The following is a 19,017-nucleotide window of genomic DNA, read 5'->3' as shown; positions in this document are numbered from 1 at the left end:
AAGACATTGTAGAATTGGCGGAAGTCTATCAAAATGTGGTCACTGGACCCTACGCTTGTAAATATCCATATGGCTGTAAATACAGATTAAACTGTTCTTCAACCAGTCACCCTCCTGTTGGTGGCAGCGCTCAGCTTCCTTGGGGGTGCAGTAAAGAAAACATGACTCCTTTTGGGATATTTCAAGTTCTGCTTTTAACCATATTTTTGCGAACAAATGAAAAAGGACGTAATTATTTTTGACAAATTCCCAACTGCAACCTGATTTTATCCCTGTAGTTTGTATTAGTGTTCTGTTCTATTTTAAACACTTTGATGTATTAAAGTTTGTAAAACAAAAGGCGCACCAAACCCCTCTGTTTGTCTAAAATTAACGAATGCTTTAGCCCGAGCTGTCAACCCACTGCCGTAAACACCACGGGGCTCGTCTGCATCACCCGTGTGCTCTGCAGGCAGAAGCATGTCATGTAAGACATGGTCTGGCAGTGGCCTGTGCTGGCAGCAGAGAGGGCCACCGAGCCATCATCACCCTTTCTCCTTGAGAGATGCAGAGGGCACAGCAAACCTCTTATCATAAACTTTTCCTTCTCCCGGGACATCCCGACTACAACAGGGTACACTGCTGCCGCTACAAAAAACAGCTTTAGAGAAATGCTTTATGAATGGAAACTTAAGATCATTAAGGCTGGAAAGGAGCTCTAACCTCACCCACTCCACCCGCCAGCCCAACCCCACCGTGCCTGCTAAACCGTGTCCCAAAGTGCCACCTCTACATGTTGTTTGAAGCCCGCCAGGTACAGAGACTCCACCACTGCCCTGGGCAGCCTCTGCCAGGGCTTGACAACCCTTTTACTGAAGAAATTTTTCCAAATATCTAATGTAAACTCCTCCTGGTGCGACTTGAGGCCATTTCCTCTTGTCCTATCAAACTTCCCAAAAGGGGAGAAAATCAACCCACTTGCTCACAGTATTAAATTTCCTGTATGCTGCTGGATGATGTTTAAACTCCCTCCCCTCTTTCCAGCAATATTTTGTAAGCTTGTTTTAATTTAGAACTTTACCCATGCCACCACCTCTTTGATCATGATGGATTTTCCAAGATATGTTCAAAAACATGTGTGTCTTTGCATCTAGTAATTTCAGTCTGATAATGTTAACACACATGTATCTAATCTTAACATTTATTCAGTTCAGAAAACCGAGACTAAGGTAATGCTTTCAGTTGTTTTTGCTTCTGTGAAATCATATGTAATCCCACTGATGTTACGTACGAAAGCTAGAACTACGTCTCTGCTATCTTAAGTTCTAAGTGCTTGTACTTGTTTCAACTAACAACTGTAAAAGAGATTCACTGCAAAATCATAGAAGTGTGGCATGAGGTGGTGTCTTTTGTAGACAGAAATGGTCACACTTGTCAATATATTCCAGCAAATTTCTTCATTCCAAGACTAGGATTTATCAGTATATTGAAAAAACAGTTTTTTAAGAGAAGAAATTTTAGGTGTAATCCTACACCATTTTCAGCCACTTGGCACAAAATAATATAATGTAATATAATATAATATAATATAATATAATATAATATAATATAATATAATTCTAATACCAGCATAAATAGGTATTCTTGCCGTATGAGGGAAAATAACTCTGTTCCTTTTGTCAATTAATGCAAAGACTTTGAAGTTTGGGGAGTGTTTCAGTGAAAAATGGGCATTGTAAGCTATCACAGAAGCCCAGTCAAGCTGGAACGTCTCTGTTCTTTTGAGACTGTGGTTGCAGCGATAGGACTGCCCTCTGTAAGTAAGTTTCTGATGTGTAAGCATGTGCACGGTTGTGTCTTCTCTTGCTTTGATGCACAAATACACCCGTATGTACATTTATAAACAAGCAAAAAAAAAAACCACAAAGAGAAAATGGATTATTTTTGCCTACGTGGAGTTTTTCTCTCACATCATCTAGGCTCCTTCTGCTAAATACAAATAATCATAGAGCAAAATAGCAAAATAACAGGTTAAATGTCTGGACGTTTGCTCTGTCAGGTGCGTGATACCACCCAGGAACCCTGCGGACGATTGTCATTCATGAAGGAACCAAAATCTACAAGAGGCCTCGTTCATCAAGCCATATGTAATTTAAACATCACTTTACCCATTTACACAAAGGTACTGTGAAATCGTACTGTCTTGATTGCTGTCATCAGCATTAGAATGTAAACAAGAAATGAGAGGGAGGGCAAAACATTGGTAAAGCTTTGTAGGCAGGCGTTGTAAAGATGAATGAATACCACCCAAGGGCTTTCAGCTGGTCTTGGAACTTCTAATGCCAGTGTTCAGAAAGATCACTGAATAATCCCTGACGACTTGGAATGAGATGAGAGAAGGGAGAGAAAAGCCCAGTTTGCACTAGGTAGCTCCACGGCTTCATTTGGTGTTGCACGAGATCTCTGCTAATCTTATTTCATGCAGGAATTGGACCCAGACTGTGTTCAGGGGCGAGACAGGTCTGGGACTCTGAGTGCCTCCAGGTTCAGTTTTTAGTTTACCAAAGCCTTCCCACACTGTCCAACCACGCTTGAAGACACCTCTCTGGAGAGAAAGCTTCACAGAGTGTAAGGACAATGTCTGTAGACCTTCTTGAGGAATGAAGTACAGAAGGACTAAAAATTGTCAGTTTTTTCATTTGCCAACTTGAAAGTTCGTGGGCTTTGCGGTAGCATTTTTAGCTGCCGTGTTTATCTGTGGTGATAGCAGAGGAGCTCTAGAATTCTGAATTTTATAGCAGTGCCCGAAGTATTTCCTTAGGGTAGATTTTAATCCTGTGGTGGCTTTTGGCACTGGCTTTTCTTCCTACATCTGATCAAATCTCTCAAGAGGCCATTTACATTGTGTAAATGGGCTTTCTTCAGAATATTGTTACAACTGTTATTAATGCACCCAGGGGAGTAAATGGTCTGACAGCAGGGTCAGAAAAAGGAGCGGAAAACTCCAGTGTGAGTTAGTATAAATAACAAGATTGAGACCAGCTGCATTCCCATAAATCAACGGGGTACCCTTGATTTCTACCTAAGTGAGATCAGATATGAAGCAGCGCTTGTTTCCTTCGAAGGAGTTGGTTTATTACTATTCTGTGATAACTCAGATTTTTTACTGTCCTGATTAGATTAGAAGCTGTGCGCCTTTTAGGAATGTATGAGGCTGTTTGTCCAAAGTCTTGCCTGTTGGTGTTCTTTTTTTTTCTTTCCTCAGCATTGTTAGCATACAATATCACTTTTATTATAGCATTTTTCTATAATTTACAAATAGCACATCTCGACATATTTCAGCTCTAAATCGGTTACATAAACTGTTTCAAGTATTTATTTGTGCTAATTTATGGATGCAAAAGCATGTATGGATATTAAGTTCTGGTATAACGGCCAGAAGCAACTTGTCTGTGTGCACTTTGCTTGATTCTGTAGCCTTGTATGTTTTAAACTGACAGTTGAGTTTTACTGCTTTTTGATGTAAGAAATCAACTGCAGAATAGTACGGCATTTTCTTGTTTGCTGTTAAATATTGTCAGGGGTTACGTCTTCCTACTATCCTAAAAAATCTGCATTTTGCCTGCTGTGTTTTCCCCTTCTCTTTTTGCATGGCATTTTGGAACTGAAAGGAATCAGAATCCGATCAAGAACAAGAAGAGGAGGTAACGTTGCTCTAACAGCATGTTCTTGCTTATGCATAGTGCTAAAGCACAACTAACAGATAAAGCCTGGAAATCTGTAATGAAGGAGGTGCATCGATCATCAGCTCAGTGCTACAGAAACACTGACGTGCACTTAGAAGGCTCTCGCACAGGCTCACTTTTGGAATTTACTGACTTTAACTCTCCCTGCGTTAAAATTCAAGTTTTACTAATTCACATGCACTGGTGCTGGAGGTGCATAACAGTTCATTTTGCTTTTAAAACAGCGCTTTAATGTTTTAAAAGTTACTTTGCTGAAGAATAAGCCATACGAGTGTATTTCTTTAAGCATTATTCTCGGCAGCAGAAAAACGTGGGGAGGTTTTTCTGATTCTGAGAACCATCCCGCATCCTAAAATTAATGTAAGGTTGCTACAAGACTGGTCTGAAGGGTTCAGAATCAAGAAAGGGCTGCAGTTCACACATCTCATCCATTTGTAACATGCCACAGACCTCACAGATTTCCGAGTTGGATTACTGAAATCCAATTCTGAAAACAGAATCAGTTTGAACCCAGAAGTCACAAGTAAGTTTACTCCAAGTAAAAGCTGTGAAGTCTTCATCTTTAGCATAAACCAAATTGCATCTTAATGGAGAAATGTGCCCAGCTTCCCCCCCCACTCCCAGCCCCCATGCTGGTGGTTGGGTTTAATAACCTGCGCCTACCTGATTGTGAAGCGTCTATGAATGCTTAAGTGTTGCCTGTGATTTACTTGTATTCATTTTCACTTTGTGGACAAGCAAGAATTAGTAATATCTTAAGCGAGACAATCTATTGCATTTATCTTTATAAAGAATACCTTTAAATTAGTAAAACCTTTTCAGTGCTCACTGAGGAAGTGTCTGGGGGCTGTAGCGCACTCAGTCTATTGTATTGACCGCATAGCTGAGTTTTGTTCCTCACAGTCATCCTCCCACAAGTTTGTATAAGAAATTCAATGTTTAGTGCTGCTTTTAACTTTACACCCTTTTCATATCCACATTTACACAACAACCAACATTTTTTTTGTCTGTGTGGACAAATGATAGTGCTAGCAGAGCTGAAGAAAGTCAAACTGCAAGGCAACTTTCCAATATTTGCTCCTTGCATTTTTGTAGTCTTGTAGAATTTTTTTCATGTTTTTGGGTGGAGGCTGTGTTTTCTTTTGAGTAGCAGTAAAATCATATTGTTTTTTCAATCTATACCCAAATACAGTCTGAAAAATTAAAAAGGTGTCTCTGAGGGCCATTCCCGCTTCCATGTGGAGGTGTCAATAGCTATTAGTGGCATCCAGCGCTGGTTCTTGCCTCGGGCGGCCACCAGCCTGCAGTCAGTTCTGCACCTGCTTTTCAGCCTCACAAAGTACAGAGGCAAAACCACAAACCATGATCTCAGAATGGATATGTACAAAGGAACTCTTTGTAAAGCCTACCAGTTGCATTCCAGGTGGGACACTGCCCTTCAGATGGCCACATGGGATTTTTTTTGCTTTAGACAGGAAGAAATAAATCAAGAACAATGCAATGACAGGCCCAGTGATGTTACTAAAGCCTGGGTCCTCTGTGCTGCTAGACACGTTTAGAGGAAAATATACTGCATATTTTGCATCCGCTCTTGACTGTAACTACAGCAAAGTAACCATTTTTTCTGTTATTAGAAACATTAAATAAATTAAGCCACTCTTTTACCATTACCTTAAATACTGTCATTTAAGTCAATGAATTTGTCTCTCCACATATCCAGTATATTTGACTCCACCTGTACTACTTTACTAGTGACTTTATACATAATGATTATATTCAAGCTTTTAAATTTGCCTCTTTTTTTTCTCTTCCAGGTTGATATGACTTCCGAAAAAAGTAAGATTTTCTTCTTTTTGGAAAGTGTTACAGTGCAGTTTGTATGAAAGACTGTTAAGAATAAAGATAAGCATGAACGAGAGCTAAGCTTTAACTGCTATTGCTAATATCATCAATACTTTAAAAGTGTAATGAAAACAATTTAATACCAAAGCAGCTATCAAATTAAATGCATTTTAATGTATAAATTAACAAGTAATTAAACCAGTTCATCTAAGCATTTACTTTCCTTTGACATCCCTAGTGATCCCGCTATTGCTATTTTGCTTGTATGGATGCTCATCCCTCCATTGTTTTGTTTTGTCTATTTGTTGACGCACCTTCTTGCCTCATATTTGAGATAAAGGACAGTATCGCTTTTAATGACAATGTAATTAATACTCCACCATATTTCATTAAACTCATGAAATACAGCCATGCAAAAAAAGCGATACTGTCCAAAGTAATTGTTTAACCCTTCCCTCCCCACCCCACCCCTTACTGTGGTGAAATCCAGATGTTGGGCTCGGTGCAGCACCGCCTGCCCTTTGCACCTACAGAATCAGGCCACTGATAGCAGAAACTGAGGGCAAAGGGTTCTCGGTGCCAACGATCTCCTTCGATAAAGATGCAAATCAAATAAACATCTAGTCAACCTGAAGAGTACTTCTAAAAAGAGCTGGGTTTAAATGTAGTGATTTTGTACACTGGTTTAGGAAAAGATCGATTTCTGCTTTGTTTCCAGTTTAAAGCTGTTTTTCCTATGTTGCATTTTGAGGTTATTTAGTCTTGATGTACTATGTACATGCTTTAACTGTAAAGACAACAGCACCATGATCCTGAGGGTCAAATGATCATTCCTCTATCACCTCCTTTGTCTACAGCAGAAATGCCTCATAGAGAGGAGAGAGGTCACCAGGATGACAAAATAGCTAATAACGGGGTGGGAAACAGTGTGCACTGTGATTATCAACATTATTAGTATCAGATGTTTCCTCTGATCCATTATTATTTATACCAAGATGATAAATTTTATCAAGGTGGAAAAGACACACCCTAGTACTGACCAGTCCTGACCATATAGGAGTTCTCTTGTTTTTCTCTAGTAGTAATTCCCTGCTTCCTTGCTCTGACACAAGGCCACAGAGGACCCCGGCAAGCAATTCTCGCTACTAAGCACACACTGTGCAGATAGCACTTGTGTTTTGCCTCCCACTGGAGCTTCTTTGCTTCAGGCTTTCTGGCCAGTCAGTCAGCTATCCCTTTGGCATTTAGGAACATATGCATTACAATATAGATGCATTTACGTATTTAAAGCATTGCAGTATGTGCTAGAGCAAATTTTCGGCACCAAAATCACCGCTAGCAATCTGGTTATACCTAGTGTACCGCACAAACATTTAGCATTCACTACTCACAAGAGAAAGAAATACAGATAAGTAGGTATTTACAGAATCATAGAATAGTTTGGGCTGGAAGGGACCTCAAAGCCCACCCAGTCCCACCCCCTGCCATGGGCAGAGACACCTCCCACTGGATCAGGAGCTCCGAGCCCCTTCCAACCTGGCCTGGAACACCTCCAGGGATGGGGCAGCCACGGCTGCTCTGGGCAACCTGGGCCAGGGCCTCCCCACCCTCAGTGTGAAGAAATCCTCCTTATGCTTGGGTATTGCTTAGATTCTCCTTAGTTGCGTTACTGCTTTGACTTTTAGGCTAGGGTGCAGAGTCAAGTCTTTTGTTATGATACTGCCTTAAAAGAAAAATGTAAAACTGTAATTTCTAAGCATCACATCCTGTTCATAATTCGCTTCAGCCCTCCAGTGTTTCATTCTCTTCAATACACATTTTCCTGAAATCGCATACTCCCAGCAGGCAGTTATGGCACAGTGGGAATTACCCACATCCAGCTACTCTATATCAATCGCACAGACCAAATATTTCACCACAGTATGTGTTATGGTATTTTCATGTATCTTTAATTTATATGATTACTTTTGAGAGCTACTGTTTTTTAACCAAACCTACATACCCAGCAGCATTTGCGACACCTTTGCTTTGCATGGAAATAACTTGCCTTACATGGATTGTATGTGTGTGTCTAGTGTGACTGTCTCTGATTTTTGGTTGCCATACATTACATTTTTGAAAACTTTGAAATCACTTCTAAGTTGATTCACAGTTTTTTCTTCTTCTCTCTCCTTTTCTTCTCTGTCCTCTCTTTCCTCAGTCGATTCATTAGTTGTCAATGAGGATGTTCCAAGGAAAGGACCATGCCTCTAAAACCAAAGAATGTTTGTTTCATTGTTTAGGTGTGAAATCCCCTTAGATGAAATGCCGGTTTGCAGCTGATTCAGATCTCGACAGATTTGGTCGTATTTTAGATTCCTGCAGAAGTACTTTTAACTTGTTATTTGAGTCATTAAGAAAACAAAACAAAAAAATGTTAGTTAACCGAGTGTTACTCTGACAGTTTGCTAACACTGGCTTTCTCTTAGAGGAAATCGACTTTCAATCAGTTCTGATGCTTTCCCCCCTTTTTCTTGTTTATTTTTATTTGAACATTGATCTGTAACATCTGAACAATCTTGAGATGCCTATCTTTGTGTAACTTCACTGTGTTTCTTCCGTTTTTAATTTGAAACTTTGTGGTTGTTTTGGGTTGGTTTTTTTTCAGTGGTGTCCTGATTTGGTTTGTTACGGCTCTGATAACGTATGTGTGGTTGTGCTCTATTGATAAAGTTAAGCAAGTTATTTCCTGCCATTTTTCCTTTTCATTTTTTTTAGTTTGGTCTTTTTTTTGTTTCCCTCCTCCCCCCGTTAGCTTTGCTTTGCTCTTGTACCCTCAGATCTTGTGGATCCACCATTCCCGGCCCATTTTGTTGACCTTCCTTCCACTGCAACCAAAGACTGTCATTTTCAGTCCTGATTACATTTTCCAATCTCTATTTTTGATTTCCATTTTACTTTCAATGTTTTTTCATTCGCATCAAAGATGACGAGACAGAATCTACAGAAACATCTATCCTGAAAAGCCATCTGGTTAATGAAGTCCCTGTTCTAGCCAGTCCAGACCTGTTGTCTGAAGTTTCTGAGATGAAACAAGATCTGATCAAAATGACTGCCATCTTGACAACTGACCCTTCTGATAAATCAGGCTCCATTAAAGTGAGAGATCTTGGAAAAGCCACTGAAGAAGAGCCAGGAGAGCCTTTTGAAATAGTTGAAAGAGTGAAAGAAGACTTAGAAAAAGTAAATGAAATTCTGAGAGGTGGATCCTATACCAGAGAACACAGTTTGCCGAAATCTCCTTCCAAACAGGAACTTGAAGAAGAAGAATGGGTCATTGTCAGCGATGAAGAAATTGAAGAGGCCAGAAGAAATGCTCCTTTAGAAGTCACTGAACCTACCTGTGTAGAAGTCAGGGTAGACAAAGGGACAAGAGAAAAGGAGAAGCCAGACATGACAGGAATGGTAGATTACCTTGCAGAGGATTTAAAAACGTATGTTTCTCTCCATGAGGTACAGCCACAAGCCTTACAGGAAGACATAGTAGAAGAGCGATTTGAAGCTGTAGTAATAAGCAGGGATTCTGAAAAAGAAGGGCAGGAGCCTCCAACAACTAAAGCAGTAAGTCCAAAGGAACAACACAAGCCATCCTTAGAAATTAAAAAGCCGGCTAGGACAAAATTAAGAGACAAGCAAAAGCAAAAGGAAGGCAAGACGCACAGCAGTGAAGGACCAGGAGTAACAAAGTTAACTTCAAATGAGGCACAAGGTGAGGAACCAGGCTTAACAGTGACAGCTGCTCCTGAGGCTAAAGCTGTATCCCCTGTCATAGAGGAAACTCCTATTGGCTCAATAAAAGATAAAGTTAAAGCTCTTCAGAAACGAGTGGAAGATGAACAAAAAATACGGTCAAAACTACCTGTCAGAATTCAAACAAGAGAAGCCACTGCTGAAAAGGCTTCTAAAAAACCGGTACCAGTCAAAAAACCAGTACCACACAAAGCACAACCTCCTGTTTCACCTTCTTCTAAGACAGAAAGACTTGAAGAAACCATGTCAGTTCGTGAACTGATGAAAGCTTTCCAGTCAGGCCAAGACCCATCCAAGAACATATCTGGACTGTTTGAGCACAAATCTGTCAAACAGAAGCAACAGGTCCCTGAGAAGGAGACAACCCGGAGAAAACCAGTTTCTTCACAAAGTGAAACAAAGCGAGTGTTAACCCACAAGACAGAGAAACAGAAGGACAAACAAAGCACGACATTAAAAGCAGAGAAAGAGCCGCCATCAAAAAAAGGAAAACCACAAACTTCTACTGTCGAAAGTACCAAGAAAACCGTAGGAAAAGACCAGGTAAAAGAGAAGAGCAGCAAAAAAACAGTAGAACCTCTCCCTCCAGTATCCAGTGATGAAAGTACCAAGGACACAGGAGCTGTGATGGGCAGGACTTCTGATGACCAAGGAGATACTGACTTCCAGATCAGCCCTGACAGAAAAACCTCAACAGACTTTTCTGATGTCATTAAAGAAGAACTGGAGGATAATGACAAATATCAACAGTTCCGACACCTTTCAGTGACAGAGGAGGGAGAGCTTAACTTGGAGCAAGTACTGACCAGTCCTTTCAGTGTTGCTTTTCCCACAGAGTATGTGAAAGATGGATTCCTTCCTGCTCTTTCTCTGCAAAGTGCTGCTTTTGATGGGAGCTCAGAGAGCCTTAAACACGAAGGTGTGGCTGATTCTCCAGGTAGCCTACTTGATGGAACCCCTCAGATCAGCTCTGAGGAAAGTTATAAGCACGAGGGACTGGCAGAGACTCCAGAAACCAGCCCTGAAAGCCTTTCGTTCTCACCAAAGAAAGCTGACGGGCAAATTGAAGAAGCTAAAGGAACAGCTAGAGCACACACAACAGCAGAGCCATGTTCTCCGAAGGAACTCTCTCCGAAGGAAGATGAAAAAGGTATTACTGAAAGACAGCTAGATGCTGTTACCGAGACTAGTAAGTCTCATTCTGACCGTGTATCAGAAGAGCTTGTACCTACAGCCTCTGAAGAAGAGGCTGATAAACTTAAAGAAAGTAGCTCAGCTTCCATTATGAAAGATGTTAGCAGGGATAAAGAATCCAGAACCACTGCACATTTAACTAAGTCTTCTGAAACACATGACACTGCTTTAGAGAAAGAAAATGATCTAACCGCAACACGGCGCTCGCAGGTTATAAGTCCCCAGAAATTGGAACTTGCACTTGCTAGCCATGATAGTGAAAGCTTTAGCCCAGTGGCAGATGACTCTTTTGCTATAAGTCATAAAGACTCACTGGAAGCAAGCCCAGTGCTAGAAGATAACTCATCACACAAAACGCCTGATTCTTTGGAGCCCAGTCCTATGAAAGAGTCTCCCTGCCGCGATTCCCTTGAAAGTAGCCCTGTAGAACAACCAGCGAAGGCTGGTATTTTGGGGCAGGGTCCTCTTCAGCCTGTTCTTAGCAAAGGAGAAGCCTGCCCAGAGCTGGCATCGGTGCGTTCCAGGATTCTCCGTGACCCTGAGGGAAGTGCTGACGATGACAGTCTAGAGCAAACATCCCTTATGGAGAGTTCAGGGAAAAGTCCTCTTTCACCTGAAACTCCAAGTTCTGAAGAAATTAGCTATGAAATCACACCTAAAACAGCAGACTCGCAGGTACTGTCAAACGTACCAAAGTCGGCCGTGATCCCTGAAGTCAGTGAAGAACCAGAGGATGATTCAGAAAGCGAACCAAAGAAGAGATTCACCCCTGAAGAGGAGATGTTCAAAATGGTGACCAAAATCAAAATGTTTGATGAATTAGAACAAGAAGCAAAACAGAAGAGAGATTACAAAAAGGATTGTAAGCAAGATGAATCTTCTGTGGTTGTTGATTCAGAAGTGGCACGTGAAGTTGAAGAACCGGCGTCAACAGCTGTAGAAGAAAAAGACACACCTACAGTGGTGATGACTGCAGCTGAATCTAGAAAAAGTTCTTCCTCTTCAGAAAGTGAGCCTGAATTGACTCAGCTGAAAAAAGAAGCTGACTCAGGCCTCTTAATGGAGCCTGCGATACGCGTGCAGCCCCCCTCACCATTACCATCCAGGACCGACTCCAGTTCTAGCCCCGATGAAGCAGGTTTCAAGCCCATTGATTCAAAGCAGTGCTCTGTCAGGATAGGTGCGGTTAAAGCAGAACAGGATGAGTCCACAGAAGATGACAAAGAGGAACCGCTCATCCTTGGGGAAAGCTGTAAGGCTTCCACAAGAGAACCACGCATTTGTCATTCTGATGGTTGTGCATCAGCAGGAACTAAGGAATCAAACTGTGACAGCACAGACGACAGCAACACAGTTAGCCCCGGTGCCCCAGTCACGCAGTCTGGGAGCACTCTGGGTCATTCCATTGGTGACAGTTCTCAAAAAGAAGTTCGCATTGAGTCTTCGCTAACAGCACAGCAATATGACACCACTGAAAAAGATGTCAAAACCACACACGCAGGTCTCATTTCCACAGGAGCTGTGTCTGAGAAAGCAGACGATAGTTCTTGTGGACACGGTATGACCGGGTACTCTGTACCGCAAGACGGCAAACTGACTGAAGACGATACCACTGACTGTTCTGATTTGGGAAGTGGTTTGGGAAAAGCAGATACCGGTTTTGAAACATCTCAAGGAGATATTCACGCTGAGGAACCCTTACCAGAGTATTCATCCCTTACCACTGAAACAGTGGAGCTTGAAAGTTGTGCAGCAGACGCTGCTGAAAGTAGTGCTCCTTATCTAGTAAGCCCTTATGAAAACGTGTCTTCTGAACATTTCTTTACTGACTCTGAAAGTAAGACAGGATCTGGTCGGAGTCTGTTATCTAGGGAAAACTATTCTCTTGAAGGAGGAGATCAGACTAGTGAAGTTTTACTTAGCAGAGGCACAGGTGGAGAATATCACTCTTCAGAGGAAGTCTATATGGAAATAGCACCAAAACCGGAGGAGGCATTTAAAAAAACGTCACAAGGGTCTTCAGCCTCAGATTCCACAAAATTAGCTGAATCTGCCTTTGAGGATACAGGAGTTGAAACAGAGAAACTGATCAGTCAAGTTGTCATCACTAAAACTGACGTGGATTCTGACATGTGGAGTGAAATACGTGAAGATGATGAAGCTTTTGAAGCTCGGGTGAAAGAAGAGGAACAAAAGATATTTGGGTTGATGGTAGATCGGCGATCACAAGGCACAACACCAGATACGACACCAGCCAGAACACCCACTGAAGAAGGGACACCGCTGAGCGAGCAAAATCCTTTTCTTTTTCAGGAAGGAAAGTTGTTTGAAATGACTAGAAGTGGAGCCATTGACATGACCAAAAGGAACTACCCAGATGAAAGCTTTCATTTCTTCCAAGTAGGGCAGCAGCCTCAGGAAGAAGTTTCTTTATCTGAAGAAGTAACAGAAGCAGCAGAGGTGGAATCTTCCGAGCTTAAGAGCTCACCAGATCCATTTTCACCTTCAGAATCAGGGGACTTAGATATGCAAGAAAAAGATACATTGAAATATTCACCCCCAGAATCTGAGTCTAGCGATAAATCAGAAGAAATGACGGGTGAAAGTGTCAGCACAGGCACTGCAAAAGCAGATCTTAAATCCAGAATTCCAATTAAAATGGGTATTTCAGCTTCTTCAAAATCACCAAAGAAAGAAAATGCTGCCTCTGAAGCTGAGCCCCTCTCCGGAACGGAGACTGACACGGTTGATAGCAGTCAGGTGCCTTGTCCTACCTCTCCTGAGCAGTCTGTGGTAGAAGATGAATTAGATTTTTGCACAGTCGCTAGATCGGTTTGTTCTGAACAGGGTGATGAGTCCCCAGACTCTTCGCCAGAGGAACAGAGATCTGTGATTGAAATCCCTACTGCTCTAATGGAGAGAGTGCCTTCTTGTGAAAGCAAATCCAAAATTCCCGTAAGAACAGCTACTGCTGCATCACAATCATTGCAACCATCGGAAGACGAGAGCCTTCCTGCAGATTGCTGCCTAGACGGTTCGCAGTGTGAAGGAAAAGATGACCAAGCAAAACCAAAGTCTAAAATTCCTGTCAAAGCAGCTTTCCAAAAAGCTGAACAACAATACCCACAGCCAGACACATCAGCCCACAAGCTAGAGTCACCCAAAGCCCTTGACGTGACAACCAACCTACCTACGAAACAAGATAACCGAAGTAAATCCGAATCTGACGCAAGTATTCCCGTGGACCCAAAGACTAAACGCTCCATAAAAGCTAGGAGTTATGCTGAGGCAGAAGCAGAGACCAGGGAGAGGGAGAGAGAGATGGATCTTGAGCTAGACTCAGATGAGGCAACAACAGCAAGACCCAAGGTATTTTCATCACGGTTGCCAGTTAAAAGCAGAAGCACCACAGCCTCCCACAGTCCTTTTAGCCCCACAAAAGAAAGTAAGGAACATTTTTTTGACCTTTACAAAAACTCCATAGAATTCTTTGAAGAAATTAGTGATGAAGCTTCTAAATTAGTGGAAAGACTCACGCAGTCAGAGAGAGAACAAGAATTAGTTTCAGATGATGAAAGCAGTAGTGCCCTAGAAGTTTCAGTTATTGAAAATGTGCCATCCAGTGAGACTCAGCAGTCAGTTCCTGAAGACATCTTTGACACCAGACCTATTTGGGATGAGTCCATAGAGACTCAGATTGAACGTATCCCTGATGAAAATGTCCATGACCATGCTGAAGGTATTTGCCAACAACTGGGATTCCCTGTGCGACGCATGTCATGAATTAAACTCTTTGGTTTTCTGTTTTCTTTGGGATGTGTGTGTAGGTGTGTCTGTATATACGTGTAATGTGTGTGGCATTTTCTTTTAAGCTTTTGGTGGTTAGTTGTGTACTTTTTTTCCCCCCTATGAGCTGTGTTTGGGTTTTTTTTGTGTTGTGTCTGTGTTTTTCTTATCTGTGAAACAATCTCAAGATTGCAAACCATGAATGCTTATAGGAAGTGTTACCTTAAGAAAGAAAAACACTTCTAAACAAATGCATCATTTTACCATTAAACTGATTGCTCAGATCTTGCACATTTTGGCTTTTGGCTTTCCCTGGCCCTATCCTTAACCATTAACTTTTACTAACAATGAAGTATTTGGGCATTAATTGAAGCCGAGAGGGGCAAATTTATTTTCTTTTCAGCTGTTACACAAAGAAATCTGCAGAAATTTTAAGCAATTAAGTTTTTCATGTTCCTTTTTTCATGTCTTAAGAAAATTCTGCAGGACCAGTATCTTTAGAACAAGTTTTCCAGCGTTTGGTTTTCCTCTCACCTACTTGTGTACTAGTACTGAGTAGCCAAGATGGAAATCCAGTAGCTAAAATGCAACATGCACATCATTAACCCTGAGGAATTTCTTGAATCTGAGCTATCACAATCCATGTGTGCATTTAGGGAAAATCAAAGCTCAAATTCTGCCATCCTCAAAGCAGCTTTGGGGATGGGAGGAATGGTCAATCTCATAGTACCAAAATAAATGAAGACTGGCGAATGTACATCTGATTTTTCCTCGCCTTCATGGTTAAGTATTTTGTATCACTCCCTACTTGAAAGGGGCGGACATTTAATGATATCTCAAATACAAACGAAAACAAGAAGTGCCATATGGACTGTTTGAACAAAACTGTCCCTACAACAGACAGAACATAAGTAGAAGCACCAGCCCAGATGAATTTCTCTTGGTATTTACTAAGGGAGGCATGGAAAATTATGGCTCTTTACTTGGTTAAAATCTTCAATTTAATGTTAGAATGAAGTTTTAGAATAAAATGCTTGGCCAAACAAGGCACAGTAGGCACTTCAGTCCTTGTCTAGATTGGACAGTCCCGTGCTTTTGAAAAATCAAGTTGTTTTTATTTTAACCTGGTTATTTTTGGTCCTCCCTTCAGCTACCCAGTAGTCACAGCCTGCCCACCTTTAGATGAGCAGCAGTTAGGAAAAAGAGCACTTTCCCCCTTCTTGAGCTTCATCACCTATAAAACCGTTTTTTAACTCGTAAAAGGCAACTTGTGGCTCTCTTTGACCTTTAGATCAACAGGATGATCAGGAAAGGACAGAGGAAAGACTGGCCCACATTGCTGATCATCTTGGATTCAGCTGGACAGGTAAAATGCATGTCATCTACGCCACAGAGAGGTTTAATAGTGCTGAGACAGTTAACATTACTGGGGACAAGTGACAGTAGCACAGAGTGAAATGCAGGCGCCTGTCACTGAAAATCAGCTCCTGAGTGTTCACCAAGAAGAAGGGCTGTGTAGGAATCTCAGTGCTGTGTCAAACTGTGCAGGCCAAGAAAAAATTGCTCCAAAAGAAATTCAATCAGGTCTGTGTTGTTTTGTATTTATCCCTAGGGCAGTACCATGCTCCTGAAAATATGCAGGGCTCTAAGAGTCAGAGTTACACACCAGAGAAAAGAGGTTTAGTCCTTGATAATCTGCTCTGTACTGTTTTTCTAAGCATCCTCAGAGTACATGCAACATATCACTGATGCTTTTGTTTTTGGTACTCACCTCTTCCTTTCCTGTCCTCTATTTCAATCCGTAGAGAAGACGGGGAGCATACGTCACTCATCCCAGCGTGGATTGTCTTGGTATCAGTAGGACTTGGACCTGTGCAATTGTAACAGATCAGGAATCAGCCAAATATTTTATATAAATGTATAGGCTTCTGAAAACACAACTAGAAAATAACGGATGTTCACCAGATAGACGATAATGTTTTATAGCGTTTCAGAGGGAGGGGAATACACCCGCATAAATATTCCTATCTTATGGTAAAGATTGATTATAGTAAAAATCACTCTGTCAAATGTTACTTTGAGGAATAACATACTAGTTGGGTTTTGTTCAAACTTCTTTGACTCCCTGGGATTTGACTCTTAAGTGTAGTTACTGTGTAGCTGTTGAAGTTTACAGTAGCAGCAGTTTAGGAGACAGCCTGGAAATAAGGTTAGTTGGGGTTGGGGTTAGGGTTAAGGCTCCCTCCACCTTGTTAGGTTGAGTCCCCATCCCCAGAGGGATTTTAAAAGATGGGCAGATGAGGTACTTAAGGACATGGTTTATGGCAGACACGTATGGTTGGACTCGGTCATCTCAGAGGTCTTTTCCAACCTGGTGATTCTATGATTCTATGTTAGAATATGAACACGCCCCAAAATCAAGTCCATGCCACTATAGCAGTAATGACAGTGGAGTAGGATATGAATCCTTCTTTGTGAAAGAAGCAGAAATCTAGAGACCAGGAATGACAGCAAGAATTCTCCATTGCTTTAACTCATTTGATGACCTGTTTCAACAGTTGCCTCTTAGTTTGGTGACGGCAGAAAGCTGCTCCTGGTTCTGAATACAGTGAAGATTTACAGACTATGAAACCACTTCTCTTCTCTGGAGCGCAGGCTGAGCCTAGGCTACCTCCAAAAGTTACTCTTAGTTTTACATTTTCAGGCTCTGGTTTTCAGCTCTATTTCAGAGACAATTACTGTTCTTTAAGAGAAACAAATCTGGGGAGTAGTAGTAGATTGCACTTTAATCTAGACCTAGAAGATGCCATTACTTAAAGGAAATTATTTTACCAGATTTTGATCAAAGTTTCTGAACTATGCAGCATTTTAGAGGACAGGATCTGCTGGGCGTGGTGCTCTGTAGCTAGAAATACTTTTATCTGCTTGTGTTTTATTTCTGCAGCTTTACTGTACTTGACAGCTTGTCACTGTAGCCTCGTACCTCTGCGAAGCAGGGATAGTAGGCACAAAGAATAAAAGCTCGAACAGACACATCAATCTTATTGCTTAACACTGTCTCTAAATAGAGCACGCAGAAGCAAAGAGAAAAGCTTGTAATCCACTTTGCTGCCGACAGCTGTAAAATGAATGTAAGGCGGGGAAAAAAAGGCATCTTTACAGAGGTGGATTTCTTTTTCAGAGCTAGCAAGAGAACTGGATTTCACAGAAGAGCAAATTCACCAGATCCGAATTGAAAATCCTAATTCCCTTCAAGACCAGAGCCACGCACTCCTCAAATACTGGCTTGAAAGGGATGGGAAACATGCAACAGGTTTGTTTCCAGTCACCCTTGAGCATCTCCAGTTTGCTAGTGGAGGTGACAGATGTGTGTTACAAACAGAGCAAGAAAACTTGCCTAAAATTTAGACTATAGAAAAAGTAGCCATCCATTGTACTTAATTTGTTTTAAGCTTGTCTGTGCAACATGGCTTTCACAGGATTCTCAGAGAAAATAATCCTGTTCATATGAGTGTAAGGCAGAACATCTTGCAGCAGGGAAAGAATAGAAAACCTAAACTGAAAAATATTTGGGGAAACTAAAGAAATTTGTTAAAGGAGAAATTGAAAGGAGTGGTAGTTCTATAAGCAGCCCTCAGTTAATTTTAGATTTTACCTAGCAATGCTTCTAATTGCATCTGTACTTTATATATGATATTGCTCAGTATCCTATATTTGTCCTTTGTATGGAAAAGAGAAGGGAGAGAGCGTGTCAAATTCTTAACTCCGCTTACATGGTGTTGCTCTAATGCCACAGATACCAATCTTACCCAGTGTCTTACAAAAATCAACCGAATGGATATTGTTCACCTCATGGAGACCAGCGGCATAGACTCCATGCAAGTCCACGGCACTCGCACCTACGCAGAAATTGAACAAACCATAGGACTGGACCACAGCGAAGGTAAATATCTCCTGATCCAGACTGCCCAGGTTATCTCCGCTGAGCATTAGCTTCTCTTCTGAAATGTTGGACTGGGATAACCTGTTAACTCTTACATACTGAGCACTAGAGTCTCATTTTGAAAGCACAGATAATACGGATGAATTCAAGCATGGCATCACACAGGGCACTGCTGCCCCTGGCAGAAGGTCTCTGCGTTAGCTCATTCTCACAAAGTAAATAAAGGAATATTGGCCAGAAACTACTGCAAATAATTAAACCCAGTTTGTTAGGAGTATTTTGCTTATGCAAATGCTTTCATGAAAGTTAAAGTAGCTGCATTAGGACTGGACGAAGATTTGTAAAAGACTTTTGAAAAACCTTTGGATCCAACCCAGGCTGTTGTAATTCTGCCATGATGATGTTGGATTTCTCAAGTTTAGAAGTTCAGCAGATTAGATCAATGGTTGTAAACTAAAGAAAAGTCCTCAACTGATCTGAAATAAAAAGCTCTTTTCTGGAAGTGATACTTTTTTACCCATGATTTCCTATTGAGCTGGTAGCTCAGTAAAGTATCAGACAGCTGCAAATGTCCCATCTTTAAGACAATGTAGATTGATTAGAAGATTGTTTTATAGTTAGCACTCTGATATCAGTTTAAGAACGTTAGTTTAAGAACGTTAACTTCCATGTCCTGCTCAAGTTCAGTACAAGCAATTATGTTTTCCCCCAAGCTGTTCATCAGAGGTCAGTATGTTC

General features: G+C 41.3%; 1 protein-coding gene across 11 annotated transcripts in view; it reads left to right on the top strand.

Moving 5' to 3' along the window:
• ANK2 (ankyrin 2) overlaps positions 1 to 19,017 on the top strand; it is a 204,382-nt gene that overhangs the window by 172,271 nt on the left and 13,094 nt on the right. For 10 of the 11 annotated variants that reach the window (XM_054066119.1, XM_054066110.1, XM_054066112.1 and 7 more), the window contains 6 exons: positions 2,039 to 2,161; positions 3,651 to 3,683; positions 5,540 to 5,561; positions 15,628 to 15,702; positions 17,518 to 17,649; positions 18,133 to 18,279. In XM_054066119.1, the coding sequence (XP_053922094.1) occupies positions 2,039 to 2,161; positions 3,651 to 3,683; positions 5,540 to 5,561; positions 15,628 to 15,702; positions 17,518 to 17,649; positions 18,133 to 18,279 (532 nt within the window). Of the gene's footprint in view, positions 1 to 2,038; positions 2,162 to 3,650; positions 3,684 to 5,539; positions 5,562 to 8,532; positions 14,290 to 15,627; positions 15,703 to 17,517; positions 17,650 to 18,132; positions 18,280 to 19,017 lie in introns of all 11 variants that reach the window. The other variant, XM_054066109.1, reaches the window with a different exon arrangement.

The sequence above is a fragment of the Cuculus canorus genome, chromosome 4, assembly GCF_017976375.1.
Source record: "Cuculus canorus isolate bCucCan1 chromosome 4, bCucCan1.pri, whole genome shotgun sequence".
NCBI lineage: Eukaryota > Metazoa > Chordata > Aves > Cuculiformes > Cuculidae > Cuculus > Cuculus canorus.
Note: the sequence above shows the minus strand (reverse complement) of the source record. Positions and strands in the feature narration are given on the sequence as shown.